General features: G+C 41.3%; 1 protein-coding gene across 1 annotated transcript in view; it reads left to right on the top strand.

Annotated features, from left to right (window-relative positions):
• Window positions 1-23,334, top strand: part of LOC124616494 — a 162,206-nt gene extending 138,872 nt beyond the window's left edge. The window contains exon 5 of the mRNA XM_047144806.1: window positions 22,306-23,334. Within this exon, the coding sequence (XP_047000762.1) occupies window positions 22,306-23,334 (1,029 nt within the window). The remainder of the gene's footprint in view (window positions 1-22,305) is intronic.
• The last annotated feature ends 963 nt before the right edge of the window (window positions 23,335-24,297 follow it).

Below are 24,297 nucleotides of genomic sequence, written 5' to 3'. Positions count from 1 at the left end.
CAATTTAAAACCTGGTTCCTAAATCTCTGTCTTACCATTATATAATCTATCTGAAATCTGTCAGTATCTCCAGGCTTCTTCCATATATATAACCTTCTTTTATGATTCTTGAACCAAGTGTTAGCTATGGTTAAGTTGAGCTCTGTGCAAAATTCTACCAGGCGGCTTCCTCTTTCATTTCATAGACCCAATCCATATTTACGTACTACGTTTCCTTCTTTCCCTTTTCCTACTACCGAATTCCAGACACCCATGACTATTAAATTTTCGTCCCCCTTCACTATCTGAATAATTTCTTTTATTTCGTCACGCATTTTTTCAATTTCTTCGTCATCTGCAGAGCTAGTTGGCATATAAACTTGTACTACTGTAGTATGCGTGGGCTTCGTGTCTATCTTGGCCACAATAACGCGTTTACTATGCTGTTTGTAGTAGCTTACCTGCTTTCCTATTTTTTATTCATTATTAAACCTACTCTTGCATTACCCCTATTTGACTTTGTATTTGTAGCCCCGTATTCACCTGACCAAAAGTCTTGTTCCTCCTGCCACCGAACTTCACTAAGTCCCACTATATCTAATTTTAACCTATCCATTTCCCTTTTTAAATTTTCTAACCTACTTGCCCGATTAAGGGATCTGACATTCCACGCTCCGATCTGTAGAACGTCAGTTTTCTTTCTCAGGTAAAATATATAAGGATATTGCAAGGGTAATACAGTACCTAAGTGGAGATGAAAATCTATTAGTCATGTGGCACTGGAATGAAGTTGTAGGGGAAGGAGTAGAGGAAATGGTTACAGGAGAATACGGGCTTCAGAGAAGGAATGATAGAGGAGAAAGGCTAAATGAGTTCTGTAATAAGTTTGAGTTAGTAATAGTGAACATTCGCGTTAAGAATCACAATAGGATTAGTTATACTTGCAGAAGGCCTGCAGATAAGGGAAACTTTCAGTTAGCTTTCACCATGATTGTGGTGTGCGTACTGTGAGACCTTCAGTACACACACCATGAGATTATTTGACCTGTCGCTCTAACGAAGTAGGCGAGTGTCAGCAATATGTCTCGTGGTCTTATCATGGGGTCTTTATCTTCTGCCGCTAGGTCAGACGATAGAAATGCCATTTGCACGCTTTGAGTAGCAGATTGACGGTGAACAACTTTAAACAGAACTTGATTAATTTTCACACACATTTATTAAAATAATAATAAGCATAAAAATTACTTAACTTGGTTCTGGATGCTATTTATAATTGACAATCTGACGTTCCTTTGGTATTGGTACGTTAACCTTATTGTCACATATATCTCTGATATCTGACAAAAGTGTCTATACATTTATCTTCAGGGCTATGGACAGGAATATGGTAATCTTATTAGGCGCAGACTGAAACCTGACTATAGACTGGTATAGACAAATGTAGAACTCATACAGAGTGGTACAGACTAATGCAGACTAGTACAGACTGATGCAGACAAATGCAGACTGACTAATCGGAGGTCCGTACACTCGTTATAATACCTCACGCGTTCATTTATCACTGAGTGAGTGTGATCCGTGAGGAGAAAAGGTTCTGCGTAAGCGGCAATCTCATTGGCTGCGTTACATATTAATATCCAGATCGGCCGAAGCAGAGTTTGGTCCGTCTCTATGGCAGCGCCATCTTGTAGTGTGGAGACGGACGAGCGCTGCACCTGTGCTCTTGTGCTTAGTGGGGCGCGCTCTAGTGGGAAAGTTGTATACGCGTTGATTACGCGCAATTATGTACACAACAATGATCAGGCAGAGATTCCGAAATCAGATAAGCGATTGTAAGGCGTACTGTGGAGCAGATATACCATCAGATTTCAATGTAGTGGTCATGAACAGTAGGGTGACATTTAAGAGCTTATTCAGGAAGAATCAATAAGCATACAAGTGGGATACAGAAGTACAAAGGAGTGACGAGATAAGCTTGAAGTTCTCGTATGCTATAGATACAAATAGAAGAAATAGCTCAGTGGGCAGTACATTTGAAGCGGACATCTCTAAAAAGGGTAATCACAGAAGTTGGAAAGGAAAACATAGGTACAAAGAAGGTAACTGACAAGAAACAATGTGTAATAGAAGAAATACTTCAGTTAATTGATGAAAGAAGGAAGTACAAAAATGTTCAGGGAAATTCAGGCACACAGAAAATCAGATCGCTAGGGAATGTATGAGCCTGGCGACATACCATGTGACTTTGGAGAAAATATCACCTACACAATTCCTAAGACTGTAAGAGCTTAAAGGTGCCAGAATAAGGCTCAATCCGCTCAATAGCTCATGCATCCAACTGGCCGACATGAATAATATACAGACTGAAAAGAAAGCTGACGACGCGTCAGATGACGATCAGTGAGGCTTTAGGAAATGTAAAGGCACCAGAGAGACAAATGTGATGTTAAGGCTGATAATGTAAGCAAGACCAAAGAAATATCAAGACACATTCACAGGATTTGTAAAAAAAGAGATCGGCAATGTAAAGTGGTGCAAGATGCTAGAAATTCTGAGAAAATAGGGGTAAGCTATAGGGAGAGACGGGTAATATACAATATGTAATAGAACCAGCAGGAAATAACAACAGCCGGCAAGGGTAGTCGAGCGGTTCTAAGCGCTACAGTCTGGAACCGCTCTGCTGCTACAGTCGCAGGTTCGAATCCTGCCTCGGCCATGGATGTGTGTGATGCCCTTAGGTTAGTTAGGTTTAAGTAGTTCTAAGTTCTAGGGGACTGATGACCTCAGAAGTTAATTCCCATTGTGCTCAGAGCCATTTGAACCCTTTGAAATAACAAGAGTGCTCGGATTAAAAGGTTATAAGAAAGGGATGGAGACTTGCATTGTATGCTATTGCATGACACTGTGGACCTAGAAACGACAGAGAGGCTTTTTCCACGCCTTGGCCCTCAGCGGTACACAACTCCATAACAGGCTGCAGCAGTCCACTCACCCCACCGCCGCCACACACCGAACCCAGTGTTATTGGGCGGATCGGCCCCCCTCGATAATGAACTGTTGACCGCCTTGCCAAGAGGAGTATTACAGAAGTCCACTTACGCCCAACGCCGATTCCTTATGCGGATCTCACATCGACGATACGGAAGGCTGCTTATCACGATTCAAACTGTGAATGGTTTGTCTCTCAGCAAGGTCGGCTACCTTGCGGCAGTACTCATTGTATGATGTACGGATTTTGTTCTTTCATTTTTTTTTCAATTACAGTAAGAGCATATGCAAGTTCGTCATAATGTTGCTGTATAGCGCTGTTTGTAATTCTGCTCCAATGTCACTGTCATCACTGCCACCGGCTGTCTTGTGTTTGTCTAATTGCACTTCTAGTTTAATTTAAGAGTGTCTTAATATGCTAACTTCGTAATTTTGTGCTACTCTGCAATTTTGCGTTTATGTTTCCTTGCCAATTTATAGTCGTTGTTGACTGTATGGTCTTTGTAACCGACAGCCGAAACAGAGATGTATATAAAAACTGAAATCAACGTGCAGTGGGTACGGAGAATTCTAGTTCAGGTCGAAGGTGGTCCTGTCATATGTTGGCGGTGTTCTAATACGTGTGAGGCTGGTCCTGATCTACCTTCCTACCATAGTTGCGCAAGGGCGCTGAGTCATTGTCTTAGGAATTTGGAGTTGAACCTCTGGCGTCCAACGTAGGTAGTACGGAGTTTGTCCTTTCAATTTTTCTTTTAGTATAGGAGTATTTTTTATCCATATGTATGTTCGCCATAAAGTTGCTGTACAGTGCTGCTTGTAATTCTGCTCCAGTTCCATTGTCATCATTGCCACCGGCTGTCTGGTGTTTGTCTAAATACTTTTCTATTTTACTCTAAGACTGTGTTTGTATGCTAACTTTGTAATTTGGTTCTATTCTGCTTTTTTGCGGTTGCGATTATTTGGCACTAAAGTTGATGTCTGTATGATCTTCGTAACCGAAAGCAAAAAAATAAAGAAATTTTAAAAATATGATCTGCGGGAGTATAGAGGAGTCCAGTTCACGTCGAAGGTGGTTGTGTTGTGTGTTGGCGGCGTTTTCTGTACATAATTTGGGTCAACAGATTCAGATAAGCACGAAATCCCAGACGAAACGTGTGGACAGTTTTCCTCATCGAATTGAACCCATTATCTATGCTAAAGGCAGTGTGGTGGTCACAAGTTTCTTGTCCGATGCACATTGTTTTGAGGTAATTACGTCTATTACACCGAAGCTTCTGCTTGCCTGCATGCTGTTCACCACGCCGGACGGATTTCCGAAATTTGATTGTCATTAGTTCCTACACAATTATAAGCTGAATTTCGATGGTAGAAAATGAAAACTTTGTATGTAGATTTTGTTAAATGTTACAGGGGAAGCAACAAAGGTCTCTTCAAAGATAAGCACTGAAAAGCCAAAGAAACTGGTGCACCTGAGTATAATTTGTGGGGCCCCTGCCACCACGCAGAAGTGCAGCAAAACGAAGTGGCAGGGACTCGACAAATGTCTGAAGTAGCGCTGGAGGGAACTGACACCATGAATCCTGCAGGGATGTCCATGAATCTGTAAGAGACGAGGGTATAGGGATCTCTTCTGAGCAGCACGTTGCAAGTCATCGCAGATATGCTCAACAATGTTCATGTCTGGGGACCATGGTGAGCAGCGGAAGAGTTTAAACTCTGAAGAGTGTCCCTGGAGCCACTCTGTAGCAATTTAAACTCACTAGACTGTTCCTGGAGCCACTCCGTAGCAATTCTGGATATATAAAGTGTCGATTTTCTTGTTGGAATTTTCCAAGTCCGTCGAAATGCACAATGGACATGAATGGATGCAAGGTGATCAGACACGATGACTTGGTGCATGTCACCTGTCAGAGTCGTATCTAGAAGTTCCAGGGGTCCCTTATCACTGCTACTCGCATTCGGGAGGACGAAGGTTCAATCCCGCGTCCGGCCATCCTGATTTACGTTTTCCGTGATTTCCCCAAATCACTCCAGGCAAATGTCGGGATGGTTCCTCTGAAAGGTCTCGGCCGACTTCCTTCCCCATCCTTCCCTAATCCGATGAGGCCGATGACCACGCTGTCTGATCTCCTTCCCCAAACCAACCAACCAACCAACCTTATCACTGCTACTGCACACGCCCCACGCCATTACAGAGCCTCCACCAGCTTCAACAGTCCCTTACTGACATGCAGGGTTCATGGAGTCATGAGGTTGTTTCCATACCCGTACACGTCCATCCGCTCGATACAATTTGAAACGAGACTCTTCCGACCAAGCAGCATATTTCCAGTCATCAACAGTCTAATTTCGATGTTGACGGCAGTCATCAAGGCTAGACGAATGGATCTTCGGCTCCGAAAGCCCATATCGATGATGTTTCATTGAATGGTTCGCACGCTGACACCTGTTAATGGCTCAGCATTGAAATCTGCAGCGATTTGCGGAAGGGCTGCACTGCTGTCACGTTGAACGATTTTCTTCAGTCGTCGTTGGTCCTGTTCTTGGGGGATCTTTTTCCGGCAGCAGCGATGTCGGCGATTTGATGTTTTACCGGATTCCTGACATTCGCTGTACACTCGTGAAACAGTGGAAAGGGAAAATGCCCACTTCATCACTACCTCAGAGATGCTGTGTACCATCACTCGTGCGCCGACTATAACACCACATTCAAACTTCGGTCTTGATAACGTGCCATTGTAGTAACAATAGCCGCAACGGCGCCAGGAACTTGTTTTCTTATACAGTCGTTGCCGACTTCAGCGCCGTGTTCTGACTGTTTGTATATCTCTGTATTTGAATATGCATGCCCGTACCAGTCTCTTTGGTACTTCACAGTAGTTTGCAGCGTTCTACGTTTCAAAGTCAGGATATTTATGCGCAGTACAACTTCTAACTGAATAACGAAAGTTACGGCTTTTAAATATAGGGACTGTATTAGAACATAAATGTCACTAGGAAAAAAAAAACAACGAGCAAGTTAACACCGTAAGTTACATGGGTGGCAAAACCTCTTATCTAGAACAAGTGTATCATCAAGTAAAAAGCAATGCAAATGGCATCTGAAAAACGAAAAAAGTCTTATGACAGTAGATATTTGTATGAATTTGTGAATACTAACAAACTAAAAATATGCCGCACGTACAAAATGACATTCACAATAAACGTACACTGTATGTTAGCTATTGCACGACGTAATTAGAGCGAACATGATATACCGATAAAGAATAGAGGCCATAAGCGAGTAATAAGATAGTAAGATACTGAACGAAAACAAGTATGAAGGAATTTGTATGTTGGTGAAATGGATAAACATAACGCGTGTATAAACGAAGGAAAACAAGAAGAAGAACAAAATGATGATGATGATAGTGATGATGTTGATGGTGAAGCTGATGATGTTGATGGTATCACACCTATGAAAATATACACTGTGATAGGATGAATATACACTGTGATTGGATGAATATTTAATCCGTATCTGCAGAGGAGGTCTTTAATAATAGATACTGGCCCATCCTGGTTCTCTACTAACTGAAGGAATTTTCCATTTCCACGTGCTAACATGCAGTTGGCTGAAGTCGCATATTTCGAAAATTCAAGCGAAATCGGATGTTGTCGTCTGCTATCGTCCGCTATTGCTGTCACAAGATCTTCTTCAGCACCAGAGTCCAAATATTATTCACATTCATACAAGAGTCCATTTGAATAACATTACCGTCGTGTTTAGTGATCTCAATTGCCTCTCTGTACAGCCTCATAATATTTGCTACTGGCTTCAGTATCTGCGTATTATCAAACCCACATCTACATGTTCATCTACACGGACACTCTGCAAATCACATTTAAGTGCTTGGCAGAGGCTTCATCGAACCACCTTCACAGCTCTGATTTCCCTCATTTAATTACAGTGATCTTTTCTCCCTACGTAGGTTGGCGTTAACAAAATATTTTCCCATTCAGAGGAGAAAGTTGGTGATCGAAATTTCGTGAGAAGATTCCACAGCAACGAAAAACGCCTTTGTTTCAATGATGTCCACCCAAAACCCTGTATCATTTCCGTCACACTCTTTCCCCTATTTCGAAATTATACAAAACGTGCTGACCTTCTTTGAACTTTCTTGATATACTCCGTCAAACCTATCTGGTTCAAATGGCTTTGAGCACTATGGGACTTAACATCTGAGATCATCAGTCTCCTAGAAGTTAGAACTACTTAAACCTAACTAACCTAAGGACATCACACACATCCATGCCCGAGGCAGAATTCGAACCTGCGACCATAGCAGCAGCACAGTTCTGGACTGAAGCGCCTAGAACCGCTCGGCCACAGCAGCCGGCTGCAGTATTCTAAAAGAGGATTGAGCAGCGTAGTGTAGGCAGTCTCTCCAGTAGATCTGTTCCATTTTCTAAGTATCTTGCCAATTAAACGCAGTCTTCAGTTAGTCTTCCCTACAATATTTTCTGTATGTTCCTTCCAATTTAAGTTACTCGTAATTGTAATTTAGCAGTCATGTGAATGACCTCACACTTGTCGTTATTTAGAAACAACTGCCAATTTTTGCGCCACACAGATATCTTTTGTAAATCGGTTTGCAATTTTTTTTGATGTACTGATGACTTTACTAGTCGATAAACGACAGCGTCATCTGCAAACAACCTAAGACGGCTGTTCAGACTGACTCTTCCACCATTTATGCAAGAAGGAACAGTCAAGGGCCTAAAACAGTACCTTCGCCAACGCTCGCCCAGTTAGCCGTGCGGTCTAACGCACTGCTCTCCGGACGGGAAGGCGTGCCGGTCCCGGGCACGAATCCGCCCGGGGGATTAGTGTAGAGGTCCTGTATGTGGATGGTTTTTAAGATGGTTTTTCATCTGCCTCGGCGAATGCGGGCTGGTTCCCCTAATAACAGCCCCAGTTGCACTACGTCGGCGATTGCACAGCAAATACTTTCTCCACGTACGCATACACCATAATTACTCTACCACGAAAACATTATGGTTACACTCGTCTGGTGTGAGACGTTCCCAGGGGGGTCCACAGGGGGCCGAACAGGGCAATAGCCATGAGTTCGGTGTGGGACGGTGGTGGGGTGAGTGGAATGTAGTAGCCTGTTTTGGGGTTGTGAACCATTGAGGGCCACGGCGGTGTCGATGCTTGTCCGTTGTTTCTAGGTCCACAGTTCCATACAGTACAATACAATACAATACTTTGGGGAACTGCAGAAATCACTTCTGTTTTCCTCGATGACTTTCCGTCAATTACTACGAACTGTGACCTCTCTGACAGGAAATCAAGAATCCAGTCGCAGAGACGATGTCCCGTAGTCACACAATTTCGCTAATAGCCGGCCGTGTGGTACACTGTCAAAAGCCGTCTAGAAACCCAGAAATACAGAATCAACTTGAAATTCCATCTCAATGGCACTCAACACTATGTATGAGTAAAGAGCTAGTTGTGTTTCACAAAACCGATGTTTTCTAAATCCGTGTTGACTGTGTGTCAATAGACCATTTTCTTCGAGGTAATTCATAGTGTTCGAACACAATATGTGTTCCAAAATCCTGCGATATAAGCCTGTAATTTAGTGGATTACTCCTATCACATTTTTTGAATACTGTTGTAATCTGTGCAACTTTCCAGTCTTTGTATACAGATCATTCGTAGAGCAAACGATTGTATGTGATCGTTAAGTATGCAGCTGTAGTATCAGCATATTGTTAAAGGAACGTAACTGGTATACAGTCTGGACCGGAAGGCTTCCGTTTGTTAAGTGATTTAAGTTTCTTCACTACTCCTAGGATATCTACTTCTACCTTACTCATTCCATCTAATGTGATGAATAAATTTATAAGTTTGTCTTGACCGGTTTCGACTGGTAAGAGTGTCATCTTCAGATCTTGAAAAGTGCTTTTGGTTGCACGTCATGTTCCATTGTATGTTCATTACTCAGGCAACGTGAAGATTTTTTTGGAGAGTATAATGCACATTCTATACAGATTTGAGAAAAATAAAATTACAAACAAGTTGCCACAAGTAAAATACACCTGGTGTAACTTGTCATCTCTACATATGTAGCACCCCTTTGTTGCTTTTCAGTTGTTAAAATCCACAGTATATAGGGCAGTGCGCAATTATGCCAATGTTTGCATTTAAATGACGAGAGGAACACGTCTTGGAACCTTCTTACTCGTAGAACTACGTATTTCGAGTGATAAGATTCCAAGATGTGCTTCTCTCAACAAGTAAATGCAAACATTGCATAATTGTGCAGTTTCACTATTGCGCCGTGGTATGGTCGCTTTAATGCCGTTTTTCCTTTTGGGCATTTTGTCACCATCGAGTGGCGTCTTATTCCTCCCTGAGTTACTGTCTGAAAGAGTTGCTCACTAGCCTCCGTCAGTGGCAGCAGCAGCGTTTATCGATACTGGTACAGCTGTAACTACTTTGGTGTGGCAGCTATATTTCCGTGTCATGGTGTGTGTGTGGCAGTTAGTCGGGCACGGAGCAGCAGTCGGGGACGGAACAGCGGTCGGGGACGAAGGAGCGTCGGGCACGGAGCTCTATGATGTGTGGGCAGCCAGTATTTGCCGACCGCCGGCGACACGCATGGACTGTCCGACTGAAGAAGACTGGAGCGGGAACGACCGTTGTTTGGTCGTTCGGTCGGTCGTCTCGTCGGCGGACGTGTATTTGATCTTTTGGCCGTTTCCGCGTGAGGGGAGTTGGTCGGTCGCGGCGGAGCACCGAGGATGACTCTGCGGTGTGTGATCAGGCCGAGGCCGACCCTTGGAACACTTCTGAGCACCACTCTTTGTTGTTTGTGATTGTCATTTTATTTGGTCGCAGGTACTGTGCCATGTCCTCAGCCGTGTATTAATATTGTCTGTTTAGTATATGACCTTCAGCCGAACTTCATAACAACTTTAACATTAGGCCTTCAGCCGTGTTTCATTTACAATTCTTGTTGCTCTGTATTTAGGCCTTCAGCCGATTTTGTTTCAGAATCTGTGGCCTCAATTGTAAACCTTTGTCGGGAAGGTTTCTCTTTAATTATTTTCAATTCTTGAATCGGCCTTCAGCTGAGTTCTGTAAATGTTTGTCTAAAGGTTGTCTTTAATTATTGAGTAATTGCTTGGGCCTTCAGCCGACGAGATACTTCAAGTTTTCTTAAGATGTTTTTCTGTTGTACTGTGTAAAGGCTTATTCTTTAAGTCTTTCTTTTGTTATGTAAAGAAAATTTTGTAATTGCGCTTTCAGCAGTAGAAGTAACTTGAATTTTCCTTAATGTGGCATTTAGCCGGAAGATATTGTAATTTTACTTAAATAAGGCCTTCAGCCGTTACTCTACATCCTGGTGTTTTAAAAGCAATCATTTAAATTTATTCCGGAGAAGTTACTTGGGCCCTCAGCCGTAAATTGATCTTTGTTGTTTTAAAGAGAAAACTGTGCATTGGTTCAAGGAATAAAGTAGTGTGTGTGTTCCTGTATAACTAACAGTAATTGACCAAATTCATCCGCTCTCTCCTGCGAAATCAGATTTCAACTACACAGGGTGATTCACGAGAAAATGCCAATATTTTAACATGTTATTTCAGAAGTAAAACAAAAAAAATTGTTCATATAAACACAGGCCCGCAATTGTTCAGTTACGGAGTTACGCTTAATAAGAGATTTCATCTGAAATTTAGCAACTTCGCTAATAAGAAGCAATCGCAAAACTTTACGCAGTTAAAGTAAAGCACGATTCCAATTGTTTTGTTATTGATCTGGTGAATCTAACAAAAAACATGTCCCAGACGTGTATCTACATAGGTTTTCCAGAACATCCAGAGAAGCAAAGACGTAATTTCTCGGAATCCTCTCAGTTGGATAACGAACGCGATATTCGTTAACTGCAGCCGTAGCATTACCATCACATTTGCTATAAATAAACACCATATCGGCGTATTCCTCTGTCGTAAATTTGAAAGACAACCCTATTTCATAAATAATGTAGAAAGTACAACAGTTACTACGTGGTTCCATTTAAATACACTATTATTATTATGTTCTTTCACTGAAAGTTAGGAAACAACTGAAACAACTCACTAACGGTTGCCAACAATGACATAAATATTTCTACATTCTTAATGGAAAGAAAACAAATTTTATTGTATAATAATCTTTGCTTCTCTAAATGTTCTGGAAAACTACTGCAGATAGACCTTTGGGATGTGCTTTATTAGATTCACAGGCCAATAACAACAAAATAACGGAAATCGTGCTTTCCTTTAAACTCATACAGTTTTGCGGTGACTTCATACCAGCGAAGTCGCTAAATTTCAGGCAAAATATTTTATTAGACGTAATTCCGTAACTAGACATTTGCAGATCTTCGTTTATCTCAGTTTTTTTTTTTTAATTTAGTTTTACTTGCGGAATAAATTAAATATTAATTAAATATTTGCATTAAAATATTTGCATATCTACCTGAATCACATGTATATTGTGGATTTTAACAAACGACAAGCATCAGAGGAGTAAAACGTTAGTAGACCCCCTAATTTCCACAAGTTGTATTATAGCTATGTAAAATTTTACTTATGATTAACAAATCTGTAACAGTTTTGCATCGACCTTGACTATAAACAGTCTCTTTAAAGTACAGAGATACCCTATTCTCGTTTCGCGTTATGAGAAAAAAATGTTCAAATGTGTGTGATGTCTTATGGGACTTAACTGCTAAGGTCATCAGTCCCTAAGCTTACACACTACTTAACCTAAAGTATCCCAAGAACAAACACACACACACCCATGCCCTAGAGAGGACTCGAACCTCCACCGGCGCGTTATGAGAAACTTGAATAGAATGATGTGGTCCAGTGGCTGCAAGGTGGGTCCTATAACAGCCGATCTGCCTTTTTCCCTTCCTACTCTTGTTCTTGTATTCTTCTGCTCGTTTCTGGACCGTTCATTTAGCAGTACCAACGTAATCATCTTCACAATTACGTGAACTCTTGTAAATTCCTACTTCTCCCAGTAGTATGCGAGTATCTTTAGCTGACCTTATGTGTTCCTCTATATAACGGGTAGGTTAATAGATTACACATACATTCCATCTGTTCAAGATTTTTTCCAATGTTTTTGGTAATGTATTTGATGCACCCCAGGAATGCCTTGGATTTCGCACACGTTTGTACATGACTATAATCTTCCCGTGGTTGTCTCAACGCCTTCTTTATCTCAGCGGACGGATATTCAGAACAATGCATTGGACCGCTAACTCAAGTCTGCGTCGGACCACACATTTTTATAGCTTGAACAGCCGTCTTCCTGAATGCCCTATCCAAAGTAAAAGCTCTGTAGACCTAAGAGCATGTTTAAATTTCCATCTTCATTCAAGTGAAAGATGAATCTTTTTTTAGCAACTGGTATTTTGCACGCGAGAGTAGTAGCTCAGACTTACATCGATCGTCTTAAACTTCGCAAATAATTCCATTAAGGGCAGTAATACTTCTTCTTGTTATCTCTCAGGAGTAGATAACCCAGCGTGGGAATGAACATCCTTACTCCAAGCGCTTCTAGTAACTGACATGTGCGTGTTACCCAATTTTAAAATCAGCAGATTACGTATATTGAGCCAAAGCTCACAAGAAATCCGACGTTTTCTAGTTGTTCCACAGAAACTCGCAATCAAAGTAGATGCAAGAAAATGTTGTACGTTTAACGATTACGTTACTTTAATTAACTAAATTCGGTCTCATACCGCGGCAATGAACACTGAAGGAAGTGCAGTAGTTATTCAGTGAGGGTCAGGGTAAGGGTAAGTTGCCAGTGGTCATGGTTTGTTGTCGCCTCCCTAAAACTTGTTAACGGGTGTCGTATGTGTATATACATTGCCTTGAGTGCTTGTACAACATAGCAGCCGCGCAGCGTAGCAGTGCGGTCTAACGGGCGTCTTGTTACGGTTCGCGCGGCTCCCCCCCGTCGGAGGTTCGAGTCCTCCCTCGGGCATGGCGTAAATTAGGTGAAAAGTGCGAGGCCCAGGGACCTATGGCCTCAGCAGTTTAGTCCCATAAGACCTTACCACAAATTTCCAATAACATAGCAGCGTCGTTGTTGCTAAGGATCACTCTGGGCATCGTGACATCATTTCAAAGAAGCGTCGATGAATGAGTGGGGAAGCCGACGGACAAATTTTCGAAGTGTTATTTAATCATCTAGTCATTAGTCTTGCCCTAGACTATGGCCTGCAGGATATTAGATTGTTTATTTATCCACTGAGAGAAAGGAAAGATGAATAAAAATTTAAAATAGAATAAGACGGGAAGTGCCTATGCCGACACATACACCTTTCCCTACGGACAGAGGCACTGAGAGTGCTAAGCACAGAATCCCCATCTTAATTTCGGATCAGTATCCTCAGTGTTACATGCCTTAACAGCAGAAAGGGTTGGTGTTTGACCTAGGACGGTGTTACAAAATATGGTGTGTTGTAAAGCAGCTCAACTGGGTACTTAACAAACGAAATTAGCGCCCCATACATCTTCATTTACACGGCGAACATCGCAAAATATTTTATTGCCATCTCTTCGAAACTAGTTTAGTTTACTACAATGTTGAAATGGAGGGAAAAAATTACAAATTTTTATCGTATTTGGTACATTGTAGTAGGACAAACAAATTAATTCATTTGAGGGTATAGACGTTGCTACGTTTATCGACGAAACAGTCACTTCTGTACGAGCAACGACTCTATACCAGCTGACGATCTACCCAAGCTGAGCCTCGATGACAGATAAGGGCATATGAGACCTTCTAGATCTCCATTATGCACATTTTATTTGTAAAGTCGTTTCGTCTGCTGCCATTAACAATTCAAAATATGGAACTTCTAATAAAACATTCAGTGTCACTGTCAAGAAAACCTCTTTGTAATGGGAGCATGGGTATATTTGATGCTGACATTAAACGTTGTTTTACAAGTCCTGGTTTTGGTATGGTGATGGGAGTAGTCGAAAAGAAGATATAGAAAACAAAATTTATTACGACATGTAGACGGTCTTGTGCAACAAATACCTGCTAGGATCGTGGGGCCGGTGAGGAAATTTAATTTCCTGTATTAATAAGACACCAGAAGGTTATTCCATGCAGCATCAAACTTACGCCAGAGCCGTCAGGGGTAATAGCTGGCTAGTAGTGGCACGAGATGGACTAACAAGCTAAGGAATGACGAGGTTCTCCAGAGACACGGTGAGGAAAGGTATGTGTGAAAAACGCTGATAAGAAGAAGGGACAGAATGATAGGACATCTGTTAAGACACGGCGGAATAACTTCCGTGGCACTAGAGGTAGTAGACGGTAAAAATTGTAGAAGAAAACAGCGATTGGAATATATCGAGCAGATAAATGGGGAGAAAGGTCACAAGTGCTACTATACGATGAAAAGGTTGGCATAGGAGAAGAATTCGCGGTGGTCCGCATCAAACCAGTCAGAAGATTGATGACTCAAAAAATAAATATAAAGAAATAAATAAACAACAACTTGTGGTATGACTTTTTCTCGGCCACCCAAGAGCACACGGTTCGAGCAGGTGGGATATCAGGTGAACATGCCGGCTGGAATAGCATTTCTCAGATGGTGTCGCATCGACTGTGAGGACATAATCAAAAAGACGTCCCATGAAAGAATCAACCGAATGGGCTGAAACTGGAAGAGGTGAAGTACATTTACGGACAAACAAATCATAATGATTCCAGGAAAATTGGAGGATTTATTCAACAGAAAGAACTTTTCAAAATGAACAAGTCAATAACGTGTTAGTCCACCTCTGTCCTTTTGGAATCAGTTACTGAGCTTGGCACTGGCCTTGCTGCTGTGGGCTACGTGCTAAATCCAGTCCAATAGGCGTGTTTAATTGTCAAATCCCGAGCTGATTGGAGAGCACTGCCCATAATGCTCCATGGGTCTTAATTGGGGGAAAGATCCGTTGGCTTTATTGGTCGCGGTAAGGTAAAGCAAGGACGACGACCATCAGTAGAAACTCTTGCCGTTTGCAGTCGGTTTTCATCTTGCTGAAATGTAAGCCCAGGATGGCTTACCTTTGAAGGCAACAAATCGGGGCCAAGAATATAGTCAATGTACCTCAGTACTGAGAGCCAAAGTGGTAAAACTATGAAATAAAGTGGCCTCCCAGAGACCATCACTGCTGATTGTCGATCAGTTTTTCAGGCGACAGTTTGGTGTACCACCTTTGTCTGTGGCGTTGCTGGTCATCGGGGAAAAATTCCTAGCGGGACTCATCGCTGAAGATATTTCTACTCCAGACAACGAGATTCCATTCCGAATGTACCCAACACCCCTGCAGTCGGGCTTTCTGGTCTACAGAGGTGAATGGTGGTTGGCGCATGGGGCGCCGTAAGCTCAGCCCTCTTTCTGTGAGCCGCCTATTAGTGATCCTTGCAGTCGCTGAAGCAAAAGTGAGATCAATGATAATGAGGAATGCGGGGTTCTGGGTGATTCTCTGACGTCTGCTCGGTCTAGGTCGACCATTTCCTTCTTCACTTTGTATTTGGCCTTTTTATTTTACGATATTTATTATATAATTAATTTATTTTTTGGGTCATTACTCTTCTGAATAGTTTGATGCAAGCCGCCATGAATTCCTCTCCTGTGGCAACATTTTCATCTCAGAATAACACTTGCAACCACTGTCTTCAGTTATTTGCTGAATACATTTCAGTCTCTGTCTTTCTCTACTGATATTACCATCTACAGCTCCATCTAATACCATGTAAGCTGTTCTCTGATGTCTTAACAGATGTCATCCTCTCCCTTCTTCTTGTCCATGTTTTCCACATATTCCTTTTCTCTTCAGCTCTGCGCAGAATCTCCTCGTTCCCTACCTTACCACTCCAACTGACTTTCAATCTCCGTGTGTAGCACCACAGCTCAGACGCTTCGATTCTCTTATGTTCCGGTTTCCCCAAAAGTCCGTGTTTCACTATTATCCAATGCTGTGCTGCAAACGCACATTCTCAGAAATTTCGTCTCGAGTTAAGGCCTATGTTTCATACCGGCAGAATTTTCTTGGCCAGGAATGCCCATTTTGCCAGTGCTAGACTGCTTTCGATGTCCTCCTTCTCCGTTAGTCACGTTTATTTTACTGCCTTGCCAGCAGAGTTCCTTAATAATTTCATCTACTTAATGATGTTAATTTTCTCGCTGTTATCATATCTCCTACTTCTCATTACTTTTACCTTTTTTCTAGTTACTCTCAATTCACAATCTGTACTCATTAGCCGTTGATTCGATTCGGTAGACCATGTAGTTCTTCTTCTTTTTCATTGACGATAGCAATGTCATCTGTGAATCGTATCACTGATATCCTTTCACATTGAACTTTTATCCCAACACGGTTTACCCATTGTTGCCAACATCGTCCAGTAGTGGTATCGCTCCTATTGAATTTTCCAAAGTTTCGCCGATTACTCCATCCGTCTTCTTTGAACCCAACTACATGTCCTCTCTCTAATGTTGACATCTAGATATATAGTCCACGCGCGGGTCTGTTAGGCATTGTTACTATCTAACTGAGTAAATGGAATGGAATTTACGAAGACTTTATGCCGTGGAATCAGTATGACTCCAGTTGGTGCATTGTTTTCCTGTCTTAGAATATGTTTTTCCCTCACTCAATGTTTGTGACGTATGTCTATAATTCAGTATTCCCGACGAAACAGAATGTCCGTCATCTCGGGCGCTAATCCACGAGGGCGTTAAGATCTTACATGTCGTTGTATCCGAAACTTTTGAACCCCCGTTTCCACATTAGCACAACTGACGAGCAAAGCGAGCAGCAATGTCGTGGTACGGTGAATCACTGTCTCAACACGTCATTTTCCTACTGCAGACCAAGCCTGATTCGTTCTGGTAGACGTTTCTGCTTCCTACACGAGACTTAGCATCGGCTTCATTAACGACCAGATATCTATTGCGTCTTGGAATGACAACGTTTGCATTGCTTCTGCTCGTAAGTAGCATGTAAAAGCTGTCGCTTATGACTACTTTGTACACTATATGGAAGTTATGTGCCATCTACATTGTAGTGTAATTTAATGACGTGCATGGTAGTTAGGAAACCACATGACATGTTTGGTTACACAAATTAATTTTGTCTCATGAGGCGAGACAGTCCACAGAAAACGTTTCAAAGCTGTTTGCAGGACAGAGGAAAGAGGAACCAAAACATCTGCTACAAAGGAGGCTATGTAATAGACTGAAGGGCTCGCAGGGTAGTGTGTGCTTATCAACTGTCAGACAGCATAGTAACAAGGAGTGCCAAACAGTTAGTATGCAGTTAACTCAGTATTTGTGCTGTGATCGTTGGGCACTGATGAAGCTTCTACGCAAGTCGCACAGGGTCCGCTCTCGCAACAGGTCAATGTCGTCATAAATGTACTCCATTTGATTATACAATGAGAGCTATCTTTGTGTCTCCATGCTATCAGTTTCCTCATTTTAGTCTGAGATTAACGTTGTGGTTTACAGCCACAGTCAATTATATTTGCTTAAGTAAAGGGTTCGCCAACATCGTGTTTCCAGCACTGTTGTGCTTAATTTATGGTACATGATTAGAATTACCTCTCAAATGGTGTTTACCTATGGATTTGCTTATAGATCCCGAAGATTACAGTGGAAAATGGTTCAAGCCATTTTAGTTCCCATACACTCGTATGCGAGATTCTGTGAGGGCGTGCTGAAAAGAAATGCCTCCGAATTTTTCAAGCGAAGCATCTTCAAACTGTTTAAATATAACGAACGTTATTAAGAATCCACAGCTTTGTTTTTCATCTTTATTCTTCCTTCGAGGCTAGAGGGTTCCGAATTGTAGCATGTAACATGGCAGGTAACATGGCAGTGAGTAACTTAGCTATGGTGGTGTGTGACAAACACCTTGTTGTAATCGAGTTTAGAATTCCAAGAGTTCGTCCAAACATGGAGCACATTCCTCCTTCAGCATCGTAACGCCAGACCACACAAGAGCTCTGTGACCTCTGCAACAATCCGACGTCTTGAGTTCACTGTCATCAATCATCCTTCATAAAGTCCCGAATTAGCCCCATCCGTGTTTCATCCGTTTCCAAAACTTACAGAACACCCTCGTGGAATTCACTTTGAAAGTAATGAAGCAGTGCAAGCAGATGTGACGTTGTGGCTCCGTCAACAAAGCCAAATATTCTAAAGTGATGGTATTATCAAACTTGTCTCTCGTTGGGAGAAATGTGTTCGTCGACAGGGTGACTATGTTGAGAGATAAATATGTAGGCATGGGGGAGAAAACACAGCATGTTAATACCATTTGTTTTGTTTAAAATCCCCAAGTGTTTTCACACATAGACAATTACTTTCAGTACGCCCTCTTAGAATTTAACACGTCCTGTGACAGGCAGAATTATAGATGACGCTATCAGGAAATTACATATGTTCTCACCTAGTGTAACAGCAGTTGACAGTGTCAGATAAGAAATGAATGCATCTAGACGAATGCGTTATCCACAATGGCAGATTTGTTTCTTATCTGCGACGCTGACGTTCGTGTGGTTGTGTCTGACGAACGAAGATAGCCCGTTGAGGGATTATTTAAGCGGTACGAATGTAAGTCTAAGCCACCTTTTGCGGACAGTAACGTGACTTGAGCAAACATGAGAGGTAAGATCCAATTGCCGCGATATTGGCCCTTTTTTAACTTTGATATAGCTTCTGCTTGCTTAGAAAATATACCGCGTATAAATAAACTTATATTCTCGAATAGAGCTGGTGCCAAAATGTTCACTTGACTGTGTGCTGCATTGTGTATTGTGGTTTCTCTGGGTAACGTATCTCAGATATTTATTTAGTAAGTAAGGGAGTTGATTTATTCTACTGCATATCTCTAAAGCAACAGCTGAAATAAGTTTCAATATAGCCGACAAAAACAGATACTGAGAACTCTGAAAGCATGTATACGTTTAGGTAACAAGCAAACTTAGAACATCTAAATGCAGAGCGCACTTTTATCTAAGTATAAAATATTGAAACTAGTAGCACAGACAAGGCTAAGCGACGTTTGTCTCGTGCACAATAGTGATAGCGGGTATTGCGGAACAATTCAAACGATATCTAATGTTGGCTAATTATGATTTGTAACAGACTTCGATTACCACTGTATTTTATTACACTGCATGTTCAGTAAGCCCATTGCCAACATTTAACGTCCCGTCGGTCATGATTTCATTAAATTCTTATGCTAGTTGAGTTTATAAAGAATAGAGAAGTATGCCGAACGTTGAATATAACAAGGAAAACCTTCTACCGAACGATGTTAATTTTATGGGATGTTACAAGTACGAGTACAGCTCATTCTGTCACACTGAGAGGAATGTGCGATGAGCATTGAGAATTCCCATCAGTATTACTTATAACGAAAGAGCAAATTGTCTAAATTTCTTAGCTTTGTTTAAAACGAAAATTTCACACAGAGCAACAAACAAATGCATTAAGTGTTAGCAAGCTTGTGTTATAAGATGCGTGTTACATCATGTTTTACTTTTCAGGATATCCACTACTTGTGACCGTCTTGCTAGCGGCCTTGGTTGGAAGCGGCAGTGCAGCTTCCATCCGAAAGGTGACTGTGGTAAGTGTATCCAGCAACCTGCATATTATGTTGTGTGTTCTTTAGTAAGAAACCTGTCGCTCAGTTGATGTAATCGACTCCAAATGTGGGTGTGTGTACAGAATTATTATTCTAATCATTCAATATGTTAGCCAGCAGTTTACCAGTATTAACTTAGTATTATTAATATTTGCTTTCTCTAAATCCAAACTGCATAAGTGCTAATTGCCAAAGATGAAATGCTAAATTTATTTCATAGAATATTCTCGGTCCGATTGTTTCAGGAAAATAGCTGTTAATTTAAAATAATATCGAAATTGTGAATTCATTTAAAGGCTGAGTCTAATCTGCTATTATTTGTTATCTTATGCAATACTTCTACAATTATATTCAGTCGTTGAGACGAAAAGAAATTGCGATAAAAGGGTTAATAACCTTTATACCTAAACGATGTTTAGAAATGCGCATTACAACAACTGTAGACGCGAGTGAATGTGTAATATTTAAAATTGAAACCTATTTGTGAAAACATACGTTTACGTGCTACAGCAGTTTGCAAACATGTTGGTAATGCGACCACTTTTACAAATAATTGGTTGGCAGGACCCAGGACATCATTTGTTTCACAAATTGCTCGTTTACTCGTTCGTGAGTTCTGTTCAACGTGATGCAGTACAGCCTCTTCCTATTCGAATGTGCGGCGTCTCCTTCGTGTAGCACAGTCACGTCAGCTGACGGTGAAGGTACCGTTTCACGAAGCCGTTGCGTAATTGTTGCGCAAAGTGTTAAGATGAGTTCTGACGTTGTGGAAAACGATCTTGACGAAGGTGACGAGCATCGCTTCCCCTACCGCAAGCTTCGCCATTCAGAAGGATCCATCGATGTAATACGCAAACGTGTACTAAACTACACTGCTCTGTCACAGACATTTGACTGAGGCTCGAACCGGATCAAAGAGGCAGGACAGACGTCAAATGACATCAGCCAATACAATGGAATGATTATACACTGCAGGAACATGGATGTTGTTACCTTTCCCTTAGTTAAGTTCTGTGTCTTACTGAACATGGAATTTGAATTTCCAGTCTTAAAAATCATTCATGTTCACAAGATTAAAAAAAGAAGCTATAATATGTTTTCCCATTTTCTTGGATGTACGTTTAGTGACAGTTGTAAGAAACTAACCATGAATTACCTAGTCGGAATTGTCTACAGTATGACATTTGAGATCGAAGCCAGTTTTCGCTGGTATTCTTGTCTTCCATTCTTATGAGAAAGCAGTGTCTTGAAGGCTGCTATGTCACACATTCTCGCTATAATATGCTGTCTCCTCTCTCTCGACCATCTTCTCTGGTATCGATCAGCAAGAAAAAGTCTTATATTTTCTTGCAGGCAGTAAGAATATACCACCAAGGTAAGCACTGTGCCACTACTACTTAACAAAAAGTTATAAGCTAACTGGTTACACTAATATAATACTATATTTAGTATTATGAACATTACAGATACAGACTTAAATGTTGGTCATGTACAGTTGGTAAAACACTAACAGCTAAAGAATTTTCGTAAATGGTTCCATCCTATATACCATAATATTATTTCCGTGAAATAACACTGAACGTAGATCTGTATTTGTATATGATGAACCACAGCTCCACTGACAAAATTTCGAAGATAATCAGAGATATTTTCTGAATAGTTTGACAGAAGAGATAAGTATTCTCTGGTGGCACTTTAAAGAGTAATACTGTGATTATGATTTATTCTGTCGATTACACAATACACGTACAATTGTTCGGCATTTCCTTCACACAGACACCACAGGCGCTTCTATACTGATGTTATTGCTGTAGATGCAGGATCATCGTTTTCAGGACTGTTTTCCACTGCATTGAGTGGACCCAATAAAGAGATGCATATCTGGAAACTCTCTGCCAGTAAACGTATCCATAGTAATATGTATAACTGATAATTTACAGTCAACACTCATGAAAAAACAAAGGTGAATCGGACGCAAGTAGTAAAAATCACGCTTCAGGGCGAATAGTAGGCACTACTTTTATCAACATAAGTATCACTAGTGAATGCATGAAGTTTTATTTCCAAATAAGTCGCACAGCATTACATCCTATATTTCCATAATGGTGCAAGCAATTTCAGTGCAGTGCAGATACAAAGGTAAACGGAGATAAAAAAAAGAATAAATGAAAAACACCGTTTGCTTTTGTTCTGCAATATTAGTTTTATTGTTAACAAGGCCATCTTCAGACATTTACTCAGACTCGTAAGCCGAAAACCGTTTAACAATAAAAGGCCATCTTCAGACATTTACTCAGACTCGTAAGCCGAATACCGTTCAACAACAAAACTAATATTGCAGAACAAAAGCAAACTGGCGATTCTCATTTGTTATAATGTTGCTCTAGCAAGAACTGGCGGAAGAATCTGTCAACATGACAAAAAAAAAAAAAAAAAATCAGACGAACTGCTATATTTCTTTAGCGATTCTCTGGAAGCCACAAGCCACTCTACCAAAATATTCTGAAAGTAATCCTAGACAAACGAGGAGATATTGACGATAGAAATAACCCTGTGTATTGCTAATAGAATATAATGATAATGAAAATCCAGGAATACTAACAAATATGCAATTTCTTTCAGATGAGTGCAACTTGCAATGGAGCTTCTGGACCATTTCCGAACCCAGACAGCTGCAGAAGCTTCCTACAATGTGAACCATCAGGCGTTGCAACCGTCATCCCATGCCCAGCAAACCTTGAGTTCAATCCAAATCTGAAGGTGTGTGACTTCCCAGAGAGAGCTGGTTGCTCCTCATCACCGTCTCCACCAGCTGACGACGACAATGGAAATGGTGGAGGATCAGATGATAACGGAGGCGCTTCACCAGATCCACCATTTGGCGACGCCCCCAGCTGTCCCCCATGGAATCCTAATGACGTCACCCAGCTGCCCAATCCGAATGACTGCAGCAGCTTCTACAAGTGTGACGAGAACGGCGTTGCCTGGGTCATTGAATGCCCAGCCGGTCTCGAATACAATGCAGATCTGAGAGTGTGTGACTACCCAGAAAATGCTGGTTGCTCATCATCTGCACCAAGCAACCCATCTGATGATACACCTTCTGAGGGGGGTGGAGATAACGGAAATTCTAATGGGGGTAATGATGTGAGCCCAAATCCACCAGCTGGAGATGCTCCTACTTGTCCAGCTTGGAATCCAAATGACGTCACACAGTTGCCCAATCCCAGTGACTGCAGCAGCTTCTACAAATGCGACGAGAATGGTGTGGCTTGGCTCATACCATGCCCAGCTGGACTCGAGTACAATGCGAACCTGAGGGTATGTGACTACCCAGAGAGTGCTGGTTGCTCATCGTCTGCTGATCCAAGTAACCCATCTGGCGACGATTCCTCTAATGGCGGTCAAGACAACGGAAATACTGGCTCTGGTAATGTCGAAAGCCCACAGGATCCTGCTGCAGATGCTCCCACATGCCCACCTTGGAATCCGGATGACGTCACCCAATTGCCTAACCCCAGCGACTGTAACAGCTTCTACAAGTGCGACGAGAACGGAGTTGCCTGGTTGATCCCGTGCCCAGCAGGACTGCAGTACAACACCGAGCTGAGGGTGTGCGATTACCCTGCAAACGCCGGATGTTCCGTCTAACATGAATAACCCTCCATTAAGACAATATTTGTGTAATCACCCAGTGTTCAGCTATCAAATGTTTGACTCAAAGCATGTTTGAAGAGTTCTTTGTTGAAATATCTCAGCTGTCCGCCTACAAATACTGAGGTTATGATGAAATGTGTGAAGTTCTCTATGGATTACATCTGATAATTGAATGGAATAAAATTATGATGAACAAGACATATTCTTTTCTAACCTTTCCTACTAATTATCCCATCATTTTTTGTGTTAAAATGAAATCTAAATGAAGAAATGAAATAACTTTGATGTAGCTGTATGTCTACGAAATAACGTATGCAGAATTTTGATCTAAGAGCTTATCTGCGTATATTAAAGAAAATGTCCTGACAGAGTCGCCCAGCCCATACCGAAACTTAAAGTTTGAAGAGGGCATCGTTTAGGAAGAGATTTTCCGAAATGCCACCCATTAGAGGGTGAAATAGACTGAAATGGTTTTTGAAAATATCTCCCTAATAACGCAAGTTTGAAGCTAGAACTACGAAAACTGGTATTTGGTTCCTTGGTCAGAAATTAATAAATACTTGTGTCATCATTTTTGGGTATTTAAATCATATTTGGGTGAAATAGTGGGTGACAGCTTTTTTTCAAAACAATTCATTATGAAAGTACTATCAAACCATTTCCAAAGATACATCTATGGAAATTGGTATTTGACTTCTTGGTCAGAAATAAAAATCGTGTTTTTAAGGGTTTTTGGAAAGTGTATCTCTAACAGGGTGAAATGGGGGATGAAAATATTTATGAAAATATTTCATTATGCGAGCATTTTTAAAAGTAAACCTTAAAAAAAGTTTGGTTTCTCAACTGGAAAAATAAAATTAAAGTTTCAGTATTTCTGGAAATTCAAATTGTAGTAGGGTGAAATAGGACTTGACTGATTTACTGACTCATCATCGACCAGCCCAAGCTGCCAAGGAC

This window comes from Schistocerca americana, chromosome 5 (genome assembly GCF_021461395.2).
Source record: "Schistocerca americana isolate TAMUIC-IGC-003095 chromosome 5, iqSchAmer2.1, whole genome shotgun sequence".
Taxonomy (NCBI): Eukaryota; Metazoa; Arthropoda; class Insecta; order Orthoptera; family Acrididae; genus Schistocerca; species Schistocerca americana.
The sequence above is the reverse complement of the archived record's forward strand: the minus strand, read 5'-3'. Positions and strand labels throughout refer to the sequence as shown.